The sequence below is a fragment of the Sylvia atricapilla genome, chromosome 11, assembly GCF_009819655.1.
Source record: "Sylvia atricapilla isolate bSylAtr1 chromosome 11, bSylAtr1.pri, whole genome shotgun sequence".
NCBI classification, from domain to species: Eukaryota; Metazoa; Chordata; class Aves; order Passeriformes; family Sylviidae; genus Sylvia; species Sylvia atricapilla.
In genome coordinates this window covers 17,427,814-17,442,794 of record NC_089150.1, presented here as the reverse complement: position 1 = coordinate 17,442,794, position 14,981 = coordinate 17,427,814, and the positions used below count along the sequence as shown (strand labels likewise).

Below are 14,981 nucleotides of genomic sequence, written 5' to 3'. Positions count from 1 at the left end.
GTTGGAAAAAGGTTTTACTTTTTTTTTTAATTTACAAACAGTATTTAACAGCTGGTTTTAAAAGCCTTTAGACTTTCTCTTCACTCAGAGTCCAGAGGAAAAATTGTTTGGATTATTCAGCCCAGATACTACGGATCCACTTTCACAGCACAAAGGAGAAGATTCACAGGAAAGAAATGCAGAAGAAAAGCAATCCCAGTGTGAGGTCAGCAGTCATTAACCAACTACAATTAAAGAGGGAATTACAATAAGCATGAAATCACTATTATACCTGATCCAGGACACTAGGATTTACTTTCTCTCTTGCAGGAAGCAGAACACAAAGAAGAAGTTGCTTAAACCTGTGCATGAAATCTAATTTAAGCATTATCACCTCCAATAGCTCATTCTTTTACCTAATATGGTGCATAGGAAGGATTTTGCTGTTTAGAAAGAAAAAATCCATCTACTGAATTACCAAACCTATCTCCTTAAGCACCTGGATTTTCCACTGAGACCTTCCAACCCCAGTTGAGCTAACATTCCAAGATTTAATGGGATCACAGCAAAAAAGTCACTTTAGACAACTCAAAGGTCACTCAGGATAAACAAGTGTGTTTTGGGGGGAACATCTAAGTTTGTCTGAAGAATGCTGTTTAGGGATCCTAAAAAAACAAAAAAAGACTTCTTAAATATTGGGATCTGGAGTTAGCAAATTTTCCTCCCCAAAGAGGTTGCTAAACCAGATAAACCCAATTGTTTAAGTCAGCTGTTTACTGAACTGATCTCTGAATTCACCTGTCTTTACTGATTCACATGACAGCTCTCCACAGTGACCAGGCTGCCACTGCAACTGCACATGCAGTACAAGGCTTGGAATTTTCATTTAGCTCCCACTCCCTCCTCAAAGTCTGCATTAAACCTGCTATCATTAATTTAATCCAAAAGATTAAAATTGGTTTCAACCGAAGCTATACAATATACATATCAAATCTCCAATTTTAATGAAAAATTACGATAAGAAAGAAATTTTAATCTTGCTTTCACACTGGAAGTGTAGAAACTCCTGTCACTCATCCAGCATTTTCAGTAGACTTCAAATGTAACCTACAAGTCTAAAGCATTATTGCTTTTGTGATTTGCCTTTCTTTCCATTCCATTTCTGAATCTTTTTTCTAAGTTGCATTTAAATAGAACTTGTAAAAAAATTACTGTCATGTTACAGAAAATCATCTCCTTGCTGTGGATAATGTATTCAGGACTGAGTATTCCCAAGTTAAGTATTTTAATGCAGATTCATAATTAAAGTTCCTGTAAATGAGTTAACTCAAGAAACTGTCACAGCAGCCACTACTGAAAATAACTTTCCTGACTGATTTGCAGCTCTGCTCATATTCGGTGTGTGTGGTGCTGAGCACTGATGTCAGTGCAGAGGAACCTGCACCCAAGTCACAGAGCCTGAGGGACAGATCCTCCTGCACTGGAGCTGTGCTGACCACACCACAGAGAGGAGGAGCAAAGAAAAAGCAGCAGCACTAAGGCAGGATCAGTGGGAACTGCTCTGGAAAACCCAGCCAGGTTTAGCAGGGAGATCTCAGAAGGATCCCTTCCAGCACAAGAGGCTTTAACTGGTGCTACCAGGGTATGAGGAGCAGCAGGACTGCTCAGTGTGTCCTGATCCCACAAACACCAGGTCTGGACCTCCAATTTCACAAGTCTGAATGCAGCAGCATGCCACTGATGTGAAATAAAAGAAACTCAACAGCACTGTAATCCGAGAAACAAGAACTGTCCTGTTTTGGCAGTCCCCTACCTTCCTCATCTCCTTTCTATTAATAAACTTGGTCAAGAAGAGAAAGATGCAGGTGATTACAACTTTATAAAGCATGGGGCAAACAGCAAATAACAAATTAAGAGCAAGTATAATATAAAACCTGATCAAACTTAGACCAAGGAAGTAAAGATAAGATGACCTCCAGAATCCAGACCTCCCTTGCAATCTGAATTTCCCTACAGTGCTGACTCCCTGTAACCCTGCAGAAGCAGAAAATCCCTTGCCCTGAGCCCTCCCAGGTGTGCACCTTGTGCTGCAGGATCTGAACGTTCTGCACCAGGAAGCGATAGGCGTTGTACCAGGGCAGGAACACATCCTTCAGGATATCCCTTACTCCCTCCTCCTTAAACCTCAGGTTTTCTGCTCTCACCACGGGAGAATTGATCAGGTACAACCTGCAAAATAAGAGCACAAGACTTCAAAGCTTAAAACTGCACAAACTGAACATAAAACCATTTACAAGTAACTGCTACAGGACTTTTTCTCATGCAGAAAATACAAAATTTGAATTGAAGTTTTCTTTTTTACTCTAGAAGTTAACTGAAGTGCTAGCACATGCTCAGATGCCATCACGGTATAAAACAAGCAGAGGCTGCATGGTTCATCTTTAGGATGGCAACTATTGTTTTAGTAATATTTTCAATTCCTTAACCATTGCCCAAGTATCTTTCTACTCAATCTTGTTCATCTCTTCAATTAAGAAAAGCTTCAGCAGAACTAAGGAGCAGAACAAAGCAGACAAATCCAAGGGCAAGAGCAGAAATCAACGTTTTCAAGAAAAACAGCTCCAAAAGGGAAGAATATAATACAATACAAATGTGCCTCAGCTCCAGAGCAGGTCTCAGGGACCAAAGCAGAGCATCCAAGTGAGACCAACTATTTATACAAGGGACAGAAAAGAAGCTGTCTCTGAGTTTAAAAAAAACCAACTTTGTGCTTTATCCCACCTTCTTTCCCAAATAAACATTCTGTCCTCAGAAATAAACTGGAATCTACCAAGTTAACTCAAAGAGAAGCCAGGCCTTACTCAGGTATCAAAACAGCTTGAACACAAACCTGGTTTAGATGTACTTCATTTAATTTTCCAAATATGAAAACCAAACATTTTCTTGTTTTAAGGACTGTGGCATTTTTCAATTCAAATTTATTAACCCATTTTCTCACATCTTTAAACTTTTTAAATCATGATTCTAAACTAGTATAACTTTACAGACAGTTCCTTTAGGAGGCTTTAAAATCTTAATGGGCTTTGACACAGCACACTCAAGAATACCAGATCATAAATTCTTCAGGAGAGAGGGCTTCCTGCATTAAAACTAATAGATAAAAATAGAGCTGCCAAAATAAACAGACAGCAATGCAGTACAGAAATGGGCTTTTTCAGTATGGATTTAAAAAAAAAAAAAACCCACAACATTTTTTAACACAGATTCATAGAATGGCTTGGGTGGGAATGGACCCCAAAGATCACCCAAGTGAATTCGTACCTGAATTCAAATTAGAAATTTACAGAAGTACAGAACAATTAATGGCAATGAACTACTAAGTCTTAAATGAAACTAGAATTTAAGTCTATCCTTAAACCACACCCTCCTTCTATCACAATTATTTATGTGCCACAGTTTGGTGGTGCTGTAGTATTGTTTTTGGGGGTTTTTATGTTTGTTGTAATAAAGCAGCCCTACCCTACCTTACAATATGTAAATGTTAAAAGAAGAGCAATTCCCTCAAATACTCCAATTCAAAGACACATTTATTCTATGAAAAGAGAAATAAGGCACACAAGAAAACAAGAGTTCCATCAGTTTAGTTACACCCATTCAGTTACCCACAGGGCAGAAAGTGAACCCTTCCTCAGATCAAGCATTACTGAGCTTACTGACAATGCATGACAATGAAGTAAGTAATCTCCCCTTCACCCCTCTAAACCAGCAGCTTGTTGCATTATTTCTTCTGCTTTTCAAGACCAGGCTGCAAGGAGGCTGTAACTCCTCACTTCTAACAGCAATCCTCACCCCAGAACAGAGGAAAGCAAAGGCCTGAAATACCATGACCAGCAAATTCCTTCTGACATAGCTCAGCTTGGACAGCTCTCCAGCCCAGGTCCCAACAACACTGAAATGTAACTGCCTTGGCCCTTCTTACAGATTTCCCTCAGGATTCTAATTTCATGAAGCTTTCAGTTGGGCTGTTAAATTTACTGTGCTGTTATTTCTGCTGTTTGCACTTTCTACTCAATTCCATATTAATTTCACCAACCTGTATCTATATTTTCCACTGATCTATTTATCAAGCTACTGCTGAGAATACTTCGAAGCTGGAGTTAGAAAATACATATCTATTTGGGTACTGCAAAAGCTAAAGTAACTCTGCAGGGAAACAGTGCCAAGGAAAAAAACTTCAGTTGTAGCTTTTGCTATAAACAGAGAACATCAAGCAGCTCAGAAAAGGCAGAGAACTGAATTACAAAGCTCCTTCCAGAAATGAGCCCAGGCTGCAATGCTTTTTACTCTCTGTGTGGGTGTAGGTATAAATAAATGTGACATTAAAGAATGAGTACACTGGCAGAAGAATGAATTAGCTTCTTAGAAATTAAAAAAAAAAACCCTAACCAAACCCATGAATAATGGAAGTGTAACTTCTGGTGTTTGCATTTTTTTTTGGTTTGTTTATAAAAAAGGCACTTTTTGGTGTGTGTTTTTTTTTTTTAACAGACACATCACCTGTGATTTAAAAATCTCCACCATGAGTAACTCCAACCCTTTTCACTCTTATTAATGCAGCTACCAACTCAGTGCTACCCTGCTAACACATCTTGTTTACCTGTAAAGAGCAACCTCGATTAAATTTAGGAACTCTACCCAACTCTCCACTGTAAATGTGTAGGAGGTCTTTTAAATGCTAAAGCTTGAAACAATTAGAACTGCACATTGATTCTTTTAAATTAGCTAAAAGCAACAACCATCTTCCCCAAATAAACATTCAGCTTCCATTCAGCCCAGCAGTTCTGTGTGTAGCTCTCACACACTGTGTGAGAGTTGAAGGGTTTCTTATATACACAAGAATTACAGGGCTCTAGAGAAATGCCCAAGTAGTGCATTGCTGCAGTTACTAAAATGTCTTTTATGTACCTTTATCTCAAGGTACCACTTGATGCATGTAGCCAGTGCACTAAGTCAAAGTACCAAGTGACTGTGTAATTACTTTAGATGTTCCTGTAATTTTAATGAACCACTTGAACTGTGTTTAATCTTTGTTTGACCAGGACAATTTATCTACATATATTAGGCTGCTCTACTTCTGTTCTTCTGATGCCACTACTATTAGGTGCAAATTACGTACTTGCATCCACAAAAACAAAACACCTTCCCTCTAGAAAATGCATAGTGCAAACTGGAAACAAACGTTTTGTGCATTATGCACAGACCCTTCTCTAAGCCAATGATTCAACAGTGACCTTGTAATGTTGTTATCAAAGATTTTATTCACATTTTCACTGGCTCAACTCAGACCATCAGTGCTGGAAGAGCAGACCCCTTGGGCTTTAGGCAGGCAGATAGGCACTGCATCCACTGCCACTTCTTTGGAGTCATCCACTCCTGCAGCTACTTCTGTCACAGTGGTCAAAAAGCTTCTAAAATTAACTTTCTTCCAGCTGCTAATTGTCAAAACCCCCAAGCAGCCTCTTGGTGTGAGCAGGGAGCCAACACATCCCACTGAACATCCACCAAAGAAATCCCACCTGAGTGCATCAGCTCCGTAACTGTTCACAATGTGCATCGGATCGGGATAATTCTTCTTCCTTTTGCTCATTTTTTGGCCATCACTAGAAAATAGCAGAGAGTAGGCATCAATTCCCAGAACTCTTGTAATACATGGATAAAGAAAAAAAGGCCCTTCAAATCCAGCTCAATTTTCTGTACTAGTACGTTCCTAGTGGCACAGACATAATTACAGATTATCACACTGTTTCTGTAGGACAGTTGAACCTACAAAAACAACTGGAAAAACCAAAACCCAACCCAAGAGGCCCCCCAAATTACAAGTATAAGCAGGAAATCCACCTTCCTACCCAAGCTGAGGAAAGATGCACTTGTTTTGAATCAATCCCTCCAGCCCATTGGCAAAGCTTCACTTGAAAATAACGTGGAAACAAATATAACTGACTTTAAATAACATCTAAAACTACAATTATCATCCCCTTTACTCTGTATAACAGGTAGAATTTCTTTCCTATTCTTGTTACTCATTTTCTCTCTCTAGGCAGGACTAATCCTGCTGCAAAGAACCCAGTGCAGCAGATGCTGGGATGTGTGAGCCTCTCACTCTCAGATGCCTCTTATCTCCTGCACCACTGATATCACCCTGGCAAGTCTTAACAGCTCCAAAGGCCATTTCACATTCCTTTTACAATTTGCAGGTCTTATCTGAAACATTCTTTGACTAAAAATCTGCTCAGGAAGGAGCTGATTGACACCAACCTGGCAAGGACAAGGCCATTCACAATGACATTCTTGAAAGGAGGCCTCCCAAAAAGAGCAGTGGACAGCACCAGCAAAGTGTAGAACCTGAAACAAGAGACAACATAAATGAGACTTTATAAATACACCAAGCTAAAGCCTGCATGTCTTCACTACAAAATGAATGTTTCATTATGCTGCTTTCCTCCAGCAAAGATAATTTTTAAGTCTGGGAAACATTTATGTGGCACAGAGTCAGAAGAGAGGCTTATTGAAAGTAGATCTTCCTATTTGAAGCACATCATGTTGTTTGCTCAGCTGGGATCTACCACTCCAGGAAGGCAGAAAAATTCTAATAGGAAGCATTAGGAAGATCATGAGGAAGAAAACTGCAGCATTTTTCCTCTTTGAAGCAAAAAAGGGAAATCTGCCCCTAAAAAAGTTTTCCATTTGCTTACTGCAAATCTGTGAGCATGGGATCAATCAAGATCAAACAGAGCACTCGGGACCAGGACACTTTTGTGTGTTAATTGTGTATTCTTCAGCCTGACAGACAATGGAACATAGTATAAAAGTATAAAAGCAAGTTATCAAAAATGGGGGAAGCCTCCTTCCAATCCTGCCAAAGGTTTGATCGGAAGGAGGTTGTGGCTGCCTGCTTAAATCAACCATCCCTAGGAAATAAGAGAACGTTCCTACAACAAAGGGCAGGCAGCAGTGGTTCCTCCCCATTCTATCTGATGTGTTTACAGTCACTCTATAAACTGGGACACTTTAGAAATCAGTGGTGAAGCAACCACAGACACCTGTTGTTCACAGGCTGATATATGATTATATCTGGGAAATTAAGTAGAAGTGCAGGATGATGTGATAATTTCACGCTCAGGAGCCAGAGCCTTCACCAAAGGAGGGATGTGTGAGCTGCTGGAACTGCACTGTTGGTAATTACTTTTAAGAAAGTAACTGGAGGGTGGGCCACAGCTTTCTTGGCTCAAAACAGGCATCACACTGACAACTGCTTAGCAACCTTCAAAGAGAAGGTCATTATAAAAAAGCTGTAATAAGGCACAGGAGGTTATGTCTCAGTACTATGTATTTGCATGAAGACTTAGTGGAGAAACACTTTGGGGGTGGGGAGGGAAATCCATCTGAATGTTCCCAAGTTGTTTTTATCAAAAAGCAGCCTGTAATTGTAAAAAGCATTATTCTGACACTGGAGGGTCCACTGCAGAGCGACTTCCATGACAACTCTGATGCTTATCTCAGACAAGCTCAAAATCACTAACTCTCAAAATCACCTCAACTCACACTGCAGGATACAAATTCTCTTTATTAAACTGCAGATTAATTTAATTAATTTTAACCATTACTCCTCCATCTGCACACAAACATTTGCATTCAAAATCCCTGTCTTGATTTTTAACCTTCTTAAGAAAACCCCTAAACACAAATATCTGACTATTTACTCAGGTAATTGACACCTCAAGCCTGCAGGGCTGAAATGCCATGACAAACACAGAAATTTTTCCTCTGTACTTACTAAAAAGTTCCTCATTGACAAACTCCCAACAGTTTCTGCAAACCAGTCACAAATTCTCATATTAGAGCACCTGAATCTGCAGGTAAAAAAGCTCAAAGCAGAACCAACTAGGAGAGACTTCAATACTGTTTGGGAATTCCTAATTCCCTGCATTAGGAAAACTGTACAGGCAGACTGTGGGCGCTGAAAAATGCAACCAAAAAATGCATCTCTAATTTTATGTTCAAATTGTCAGACCCAAAGAGCCTCAGCATGAGGTGCCTTAGTTGATGACAGCTACAAGACTGTCTCTGAAAACCTGTGATCCACATATTCTGACAGAACTCTTCTGATTCTTCCTCAGGTTGTGCTTTTAAAATTCACCTCATTCACTGAATACTTTAAAGCAATTTCTTTCTGCACCTTGAAGTATCTTGTCCACAGACACATTTGTTTCCTAAAAACCTCCTCAGTCTCTCTGCTGCTTCACCTTCCATTCACCAAATCTCAGACTGTTTCTAGGTACGTCCTTGCAGATAAACAGCTGCCAGTCAAACAACAGTGAAAAAGCTCAACAGGGACAGAATTTTATTCCTTTGCTGTCCTTTCCACTAGGAGAAAACCTCCTTTTTCTCTTGAACATCTGTGGGTAAATTCATGACCCTGTGGTTCATGCCAAAGCCTCCAGCTGTGAATTCCATGTGGGCGACCACATTCTGACCATGACCATAAATCCTGCAACATTTCCCTATACAAAGGCAGAGCCTTTCCTGCCACTCTGCCTGGACTGCCAGTGCTGCAACCCAGCTACTCTAAGTTTTTTGTCCTGTGGCTTTAACAAATTTCATTCAGCTGATTCTCTATCCATGCAAAAAGTCATCAAAAATATCATTTTCCTGGACAATCACCTTTGTCACAATAATTTTCCCCTTGTCTCCCTTGACTTTTTTCTTCTCTTCTGTGGAGTGAACCAGAAGCCACCAGACCTGCACCTCCTGAGCCTCTCCCCACCTCCCAGGCCTCATTTCACAGCAGCTGTAGTCTCTGAGCTGACACAAAACCAATCTCCATTCTCAATCTTCACACTTTGTACAGGATGTGCCAAATACAAATCACATCCTGTGCTCTCAACGGTTCAGAACTCACCTGCTCCTTGTTCTCTTCGACCTCGTATCTTAATTCGTTCTGTCTCTCACACATCAGAAGTGCTCTACTCCAAATTACCCAACACTTGCTAGCAGCAAAGCCCCAGCTCATTAACAACCTGGGGAAGGTGGGAGCCGCAGGAATTGAGGCAGGTGTTTTGCTTTCCCACCACAAACAGGTGAAACACACCTGGATCGGGATAAGACTCTCAGAAACTCTGATGCTGATGTTAAGAACAAGAAGCAATCTGCCCCAGACTGAAAAGGGAAAGCTTCCTCTGGCACCCTGAACATGGCACACAAGTCTGAGGGCTCACACCAAATGTCTCCATCCTGAGTTCTTCCATTGAAAAAAGAAAAAAAGCACTGTTTCCTAATTTTTTTTTCCAGAGAAAAAGAATAAAGAGGGAAAATTAAGTTTTTAATTCTCCTTTTGCTACCTAACAGTATTTGATTGTATACTGAGGTATTAGATAATTTTTTGCATCACAGTTAAGGGGTTGAAAAGTGAAGACATTTCACTCCAATAATGAAATTCAGTTGTATTTGGCATCCTGCCTACTTTGGTTGCTTGGTTTGTTGGGGGAGTAGAGGAGTGGGCAAAGGGAAGTGCCCACTGTATTCCAGAGGAATTTATTTAGCTCTAATACCTCAAGTTACTGGATGGAAAAGTTCTGCTTGGACACTGTCAAGTCCAGAAAACACAAAAATTCATCTTAATCTGTCAAGTTTTACAGTTAACCTCAAACTTCAGACATGGACTACACACTTAAAAATGCTAAAACTAAAACTGTAGGTAAGCATACAAGTATGTATGAGAACTTTAACCACAGAAAATCAGAGAAAATTTTTCACCAGTGACTGAAAAGGATTTATCCAGAGTGAAAGAAGCATATGTAATTTACAGCTAAAAACTTTGGGTTATTTTGTAAACTATACAATCTTAGCAACATAAGGTTTAATTTTTTTCTGCACTCACATAAGCTCAAAATTCAAATTTAATCTTGGGGTAAAAATCACCAGGCTATACGTTGGCTTGAAATCCTCAACACACTGACTTCCCATTTCAACTGACTCAACTGCAGCTCTGTCTCTAGTAGATAACTCAAGTTCTGTGATCATTCAGCTACTGAGATTTTTCCTCACCAGGCCAAAGATATGCTCCATTACCTAACGATGTCTTCCATAAAAGCTGGGAAGTTCTCTTGCTAATAACTGTATTTCTACAACAACTTTTCTGTCACCAAGCTTTAGACTACCTTGTGCTTTACCTTAAAAAACTATTTATGCACTTTTCTGTACAGACACAGTCAAATTATCTGTACAGCATTAAAGATATGAAAGTATTGAAGTAAATGCATTATTAAATTGTTGGGGGTTAGATTTGTTTCTTTTTTACTTATAGAACTTTTCCCATAAGTTGCTAGGAAACTAACTACTGGGTACTTATAGGTACTTAAGCAGAACAAAGGGGCCAAAGGAGAGGAGTTTTGGCATCTGGCTACAATGCTGCTAAATAAATATATTCATTATTCAAGTAGATAGTAACGCGTGGAAGTGTTACACACAGGGTGATAACCTGGCATAATAAACGGCAGAAAATTACCATCCTCGTGTCTGGTCAATGCCCTCAGCGATGAAGTCGGCAGGGAAGGCGTCCTCGAGCTCCCTCCTGTTCTCAAAGGGGTAGTGCACCTGGGCGTAGGGCATGCTGCCGCTCTCAAACCAGCAGTCAAACACCTCGGGCACGCGGCGCAGGGAGCCCTTCCCGCAGCGCGACGGGATGGTCAGATGGTCAATGCTGTGGGGACAGAGACCAGCAGCCCAAACAGAGCCCAGTCACGACAAGTGCATGGCATGATGCTGTATTGGCATGACAGCACTTCTGGCTTTCACTGCATCACTGCGTTGGAAGAGACCTGCAAGATCATGGAGTCCAACCCAGCCCTCAACTAAACCATGGCACCAAGTGCCACATCCAGTCTGCTTTAAACACACCCAAGGATGGTGACTCCACCTCCTCCCTGGGCAGACCATTCCAGTACTTAATCACCCTTTCTGTAAAAAACCTTTTTTTTTCCTGATATCCAACCTCTACTTGGCACAGCTCAAGGCTGTGTCCTCTGGTTCTGTCTGTTGCTGCCTGGACAAAGAGACCAGCCCCACCTGAGCACAGCCACCTTTCAGAGAGCTGTAGGGAGTGACAAGGTCACCTCTGAGTCTCCTTTTCTCCAGGCTGAACACCCCCAGCTCCCTCAGTCATTCCACACAGGGTTTGTGTTCCCAGCCCCTCACCAGCCTCATGGCCTCCTCTGGATGGGCTCAAGTGTCTCAATGTCCTTTCTAAACTGAGGGGCCAGAACTGGACACAGCACTTGAAGTGTGGCCTCACCAGGGCCAAGTACATTTTAATGAGCCTTCAAAAAGGTCCTTCAAAGCATTTCATTTGATAATCTCCGTAATTCTTATAATAACAGTGTTCATCACGTGTTTAACGTGAAGAAAAGAAAATTTATATGTGTTAATCACGAGTACTGTTACAACTTTTCTATTCCCTAAATCTGTTTCTCAGGATTTGGGGAAAAAAAACCCAAGTTTTTTTTATGCCTGCTTATCTATTTCTAATACCCACTGAAGAGTATCTGTGACCCACCTTTCTCGATGGAGATCTGTGACTTTCACTCCAGACAGCTCCTCCAGTTCTGCCATTGAACCAACACATACCACCTGGAGGAGAAATTCAAGAAATTTAGCCAGTTATTTGCACATAGCAGCTATTTTTTTTTTTTTTTATTATTATTTTTTTTATTATCAGACAGGAGACCAGCAGTAGTTGATAGAGCTGAAAAAGCAATAAAAAATTCGTACAAGGGTCTCCTTTCTCAAATGATGTTAGAGACCAGTGCCTTGTTAATACAGTTCATGTTAGAAGAACTGGAGACTTGGAAGCAGCAGCATCTTGGCAGATTATCAAAAAATGTGGGATTTGGCGTGCGGGGGTGAGGCTTCTCCAAACCAGACACGACCAAAAACCTCTGAAAATTGAATGACTGACTTTTACACAAATAGGAGTTTCAGATCCCAGGCTCCTCCCCTAAAATAAGCTGCTCATTATCCATAAGTGTTTCATCCCAGGTAGCCTGAACTGTTCATGTTAAAGGCTTTTTATTTAAAGTGAAAAAAGCGTCACAGCTTTCAAAGGGGTTGCTAAGAAAGATTTTTCTTGGTTTTGTTGCATCAACACACTATTAAGAGAAATGCAGATTTCCACACCAGACTTCCACTGACATAATGAAACAATGACTCTGAAGAACAGTATGAGAAAGCAGAAAAGCAAAGCTTTCTTTGCTTGAGGTTTTACTCAAACTGAGCCCTCCCAGAGCCCTGTGGCCTCTCTCATCTGGCAGGACTCATGAGCCACAAGCTGCAGTAGAGCCCTGCATTTTGGAGATGCTGTCCCACACACCATCCTTCCCATTTAGAATTGCCCTGGAAGAACCCCAGGGGTTGACAGTTCTGACAGGGAAGGAGTCAGAAGTACCACCATAAAGAAGTTGTAAATAAGCCAGACATTTTTCACCTTAAATAACCTTGTATGTTGCTCTTAAGGCGCAAAAAAATCAAGAGTATTGCTCAATTCCTATAGCTAGTTTTAAACATATGTATATGTATACACAGAGAAATTTTGACTAACTGAAAGGTTTTGGTGTATTTAATTCCAAAAAAATGCCATGAATTACAGAGAAAACAGAAACTCAGTCTGATTTGTGTTTTAAGACATGATTTTCCCAGTCTGATTAAAGTGCTGATCTGTATTACTAATCACCATCTTCTATTGTTAAAGTACTTTGGAAATGTAATGTTTTCATTGATTATCTTCTTTTTTTTTTTCCTCTGTAGGAAGCAAGGCAGGACAGTGATTCCACCAGCCAGGTACAACAGCCTGCAGAATGCACACAAACTATGCCAGGGGATTGATCCCAGGTAAAAATACATCTTCATCAACAAACTATTTTTAACCCAGATCTGTTCTTCATGCATGTGGCCTCCTAAGTAAACACACAGGCTAAAGAGAGCAGGAAGAAAAGGTATCAATAGAGAAATGGGTAAAAAAATGCCCTTGGATACACCAATTACTTCACCTCCAGTAACCTTTGTATTTGAATATACTTTCACACTAAGCTCTGGGAGAAAAGCTGCTCATTATTTGGTGCTTTTTGAACAAGTACTTCAATGCTGAAGCAAAATTCTGAATACTGATGCAGAACTCCACCCAGAAATCATTCATGGAAGAAATAAACTCAAGATCACATGAAAAATCCACTAACCCTCAGAGTAACATAGTTCTCCCCCACTGAATAAGCCTGTTTCTGTCCAAGGCAGAAGGAAAGAGCTCCTCTGTTCCAACGGGAGCTCATTAGATACTGAAATGGAAGAGGGGAAAGCAGCAAACAGATGCTAATCAAATTGCATCCCTCATTAGGCCGCACCCACTCGTTCCTGCAAGGACCACAGGCTGATGTTCTCCAGTTAAAACTCCTGCTCTGGGCACATCCCTTCAGGAGCCACGGCTGCTCCAGCAGCTTCAGCCTTCTACCTACCAGGCCTTTGCTCCTCCTCCATTTCATGGTCCTAATCCACTACAAAACCAGCTCCACCAACCCTGAACAGCAGCAGAGACTGCAAGAGAAGCTGTGCCAGCACTCCCAACACCTAATGGGAAACCACAGGCCCAGGTTCACCCTGCTAACAAAATGAACATTAGGTCCAGGATGATCCACGTCAATCCAGCAGCATTCCTGCATCCCAACGCTCCTGAGGCACAGCCCTGCAGCCCCTGCTAAATACAAATGTTTGGTTTTGTGGGGTGGCCATTTCAGCTCTGTTCAGTACCACAACTGAGGAGTAAGGAGCTCACACAGGGGCAGCAAAATGGTCTGAGATCTCCAGAGAGCGTCTCATGAATATTAAATAGAAGAAAGGAGTGCTACAGTCAGCCAGAAGCAGCCTTAATGCAGCCTCAAAGCAGCCCAGAAATGCACCTGGAGAGGTTCCCTCACCCTGAGGAAAGCAGAGCCAGAGCCATCTCATTCTGCTGGGCAAGGCTGAAGGCACCAGCCCAGGGCAGGAAATAATCAGGGAACCCCCACAACATCACTGAATAGTGAACACTATAATTTGTATGCAAGTCCTACAAAATGAGCCCATATCTGCTGTACCAACTTGGGTGTTATATTGAAAAATTTTATTGTCTAATCCAAATGAGATGTGCTCCTCCACTGAGGAAACTGTTGAAATTTGAAAGCTTAAAATGATAAACTGTCTGCAAAAATGTGGCAATAAATACCAGCTTCAGAATTTAACTCCCATTATGTGTCTCTACCTGATAATTATGCTAAAAGAAAACTAAAATAAAACTGTGCAAAACCAGTTATTGATCTGTAATAAAATTCACTTTAATACCAATTAATTCACCTTCCTGTATATTAAATAAGGAATTGTTATTACTTCTCCAGGATTTAACATGCAAAGCATAATTGTATGCAACAAAGTGTTCTTCTGAGAGCAAGACATGAAGAGGCTGCTGTGCAATCCCACACAGCACCAGGCTGCAGTAACACTGGAGTCAGGGAATTCTGAGAGAATCTCATTACTGGGAGAGCAGATGTCACCTAGGCTTTAAGTTCCACATCAGTTCCAGCATTATTTGTTTTTCAAGCTGTATCTCACACACACAAAAAGAGGGAATATTTTGAAAAAAATCCTAACTTGAAATTTAGCTCGGTTCAAATGCTGTACTCAGCTACTAAAGCACAATATTCAAACTCTGGAGCAAACACAAATGTGTAACATCTATGGACAGAAATAATAGATGTGTTGGTATTTCCATCATTATTCAGAACACCAAGCCCTGAGGAATATTTGCAGCTTGTTTCAAAGGAAAGGTCAATCTTCCAAGTTAGACATCATTTTGTTATTAAAAACTAACAAATCAAACACAGAAAAGCAAAAAATCAGTACACACAGGAATACAGATATGGAGA

The 14,981-nt window shown here is 40.7% G+C and overlaps 1 protein-coding gene across 1 annotated transcript in view; it reads right to left on the bottom strand.

Annotated features, from left to right (window-relative positions):
* Nucleotides 1-14,981, bottom strand: part of IARS1 (isoleucyl-tRNA synthetase 1) — a 92,179-nt gene that overhangs the window by 30,377 nt on the left and 46,821 nt on the right. The window contains exons 16-20 of the mRNA XM_066326914.1: nt 11,591-11,664; nt 10,544-10,738; nt 6,295-6,381; nt 5,556-5,639; nt 2,061-2,208 (exon numbers count right to left, since the gene is read on the bottom strand). Of these exons, the coding sequence (XP_066183011.1) occupies nt 2,061-2,208; nt 5,556-5,639; nt 6,295-6,381; nt 10,544-10,738; nt 11,591-11,664 (588 nt within the window). The remainder of the gene's footprint in view (nt 1-2,060; nt 2,209-5,555; nt 5,640-6,294; nt 6,382-10,543; nt 10,739-11,590; nt 11,665-14,981) is intronic.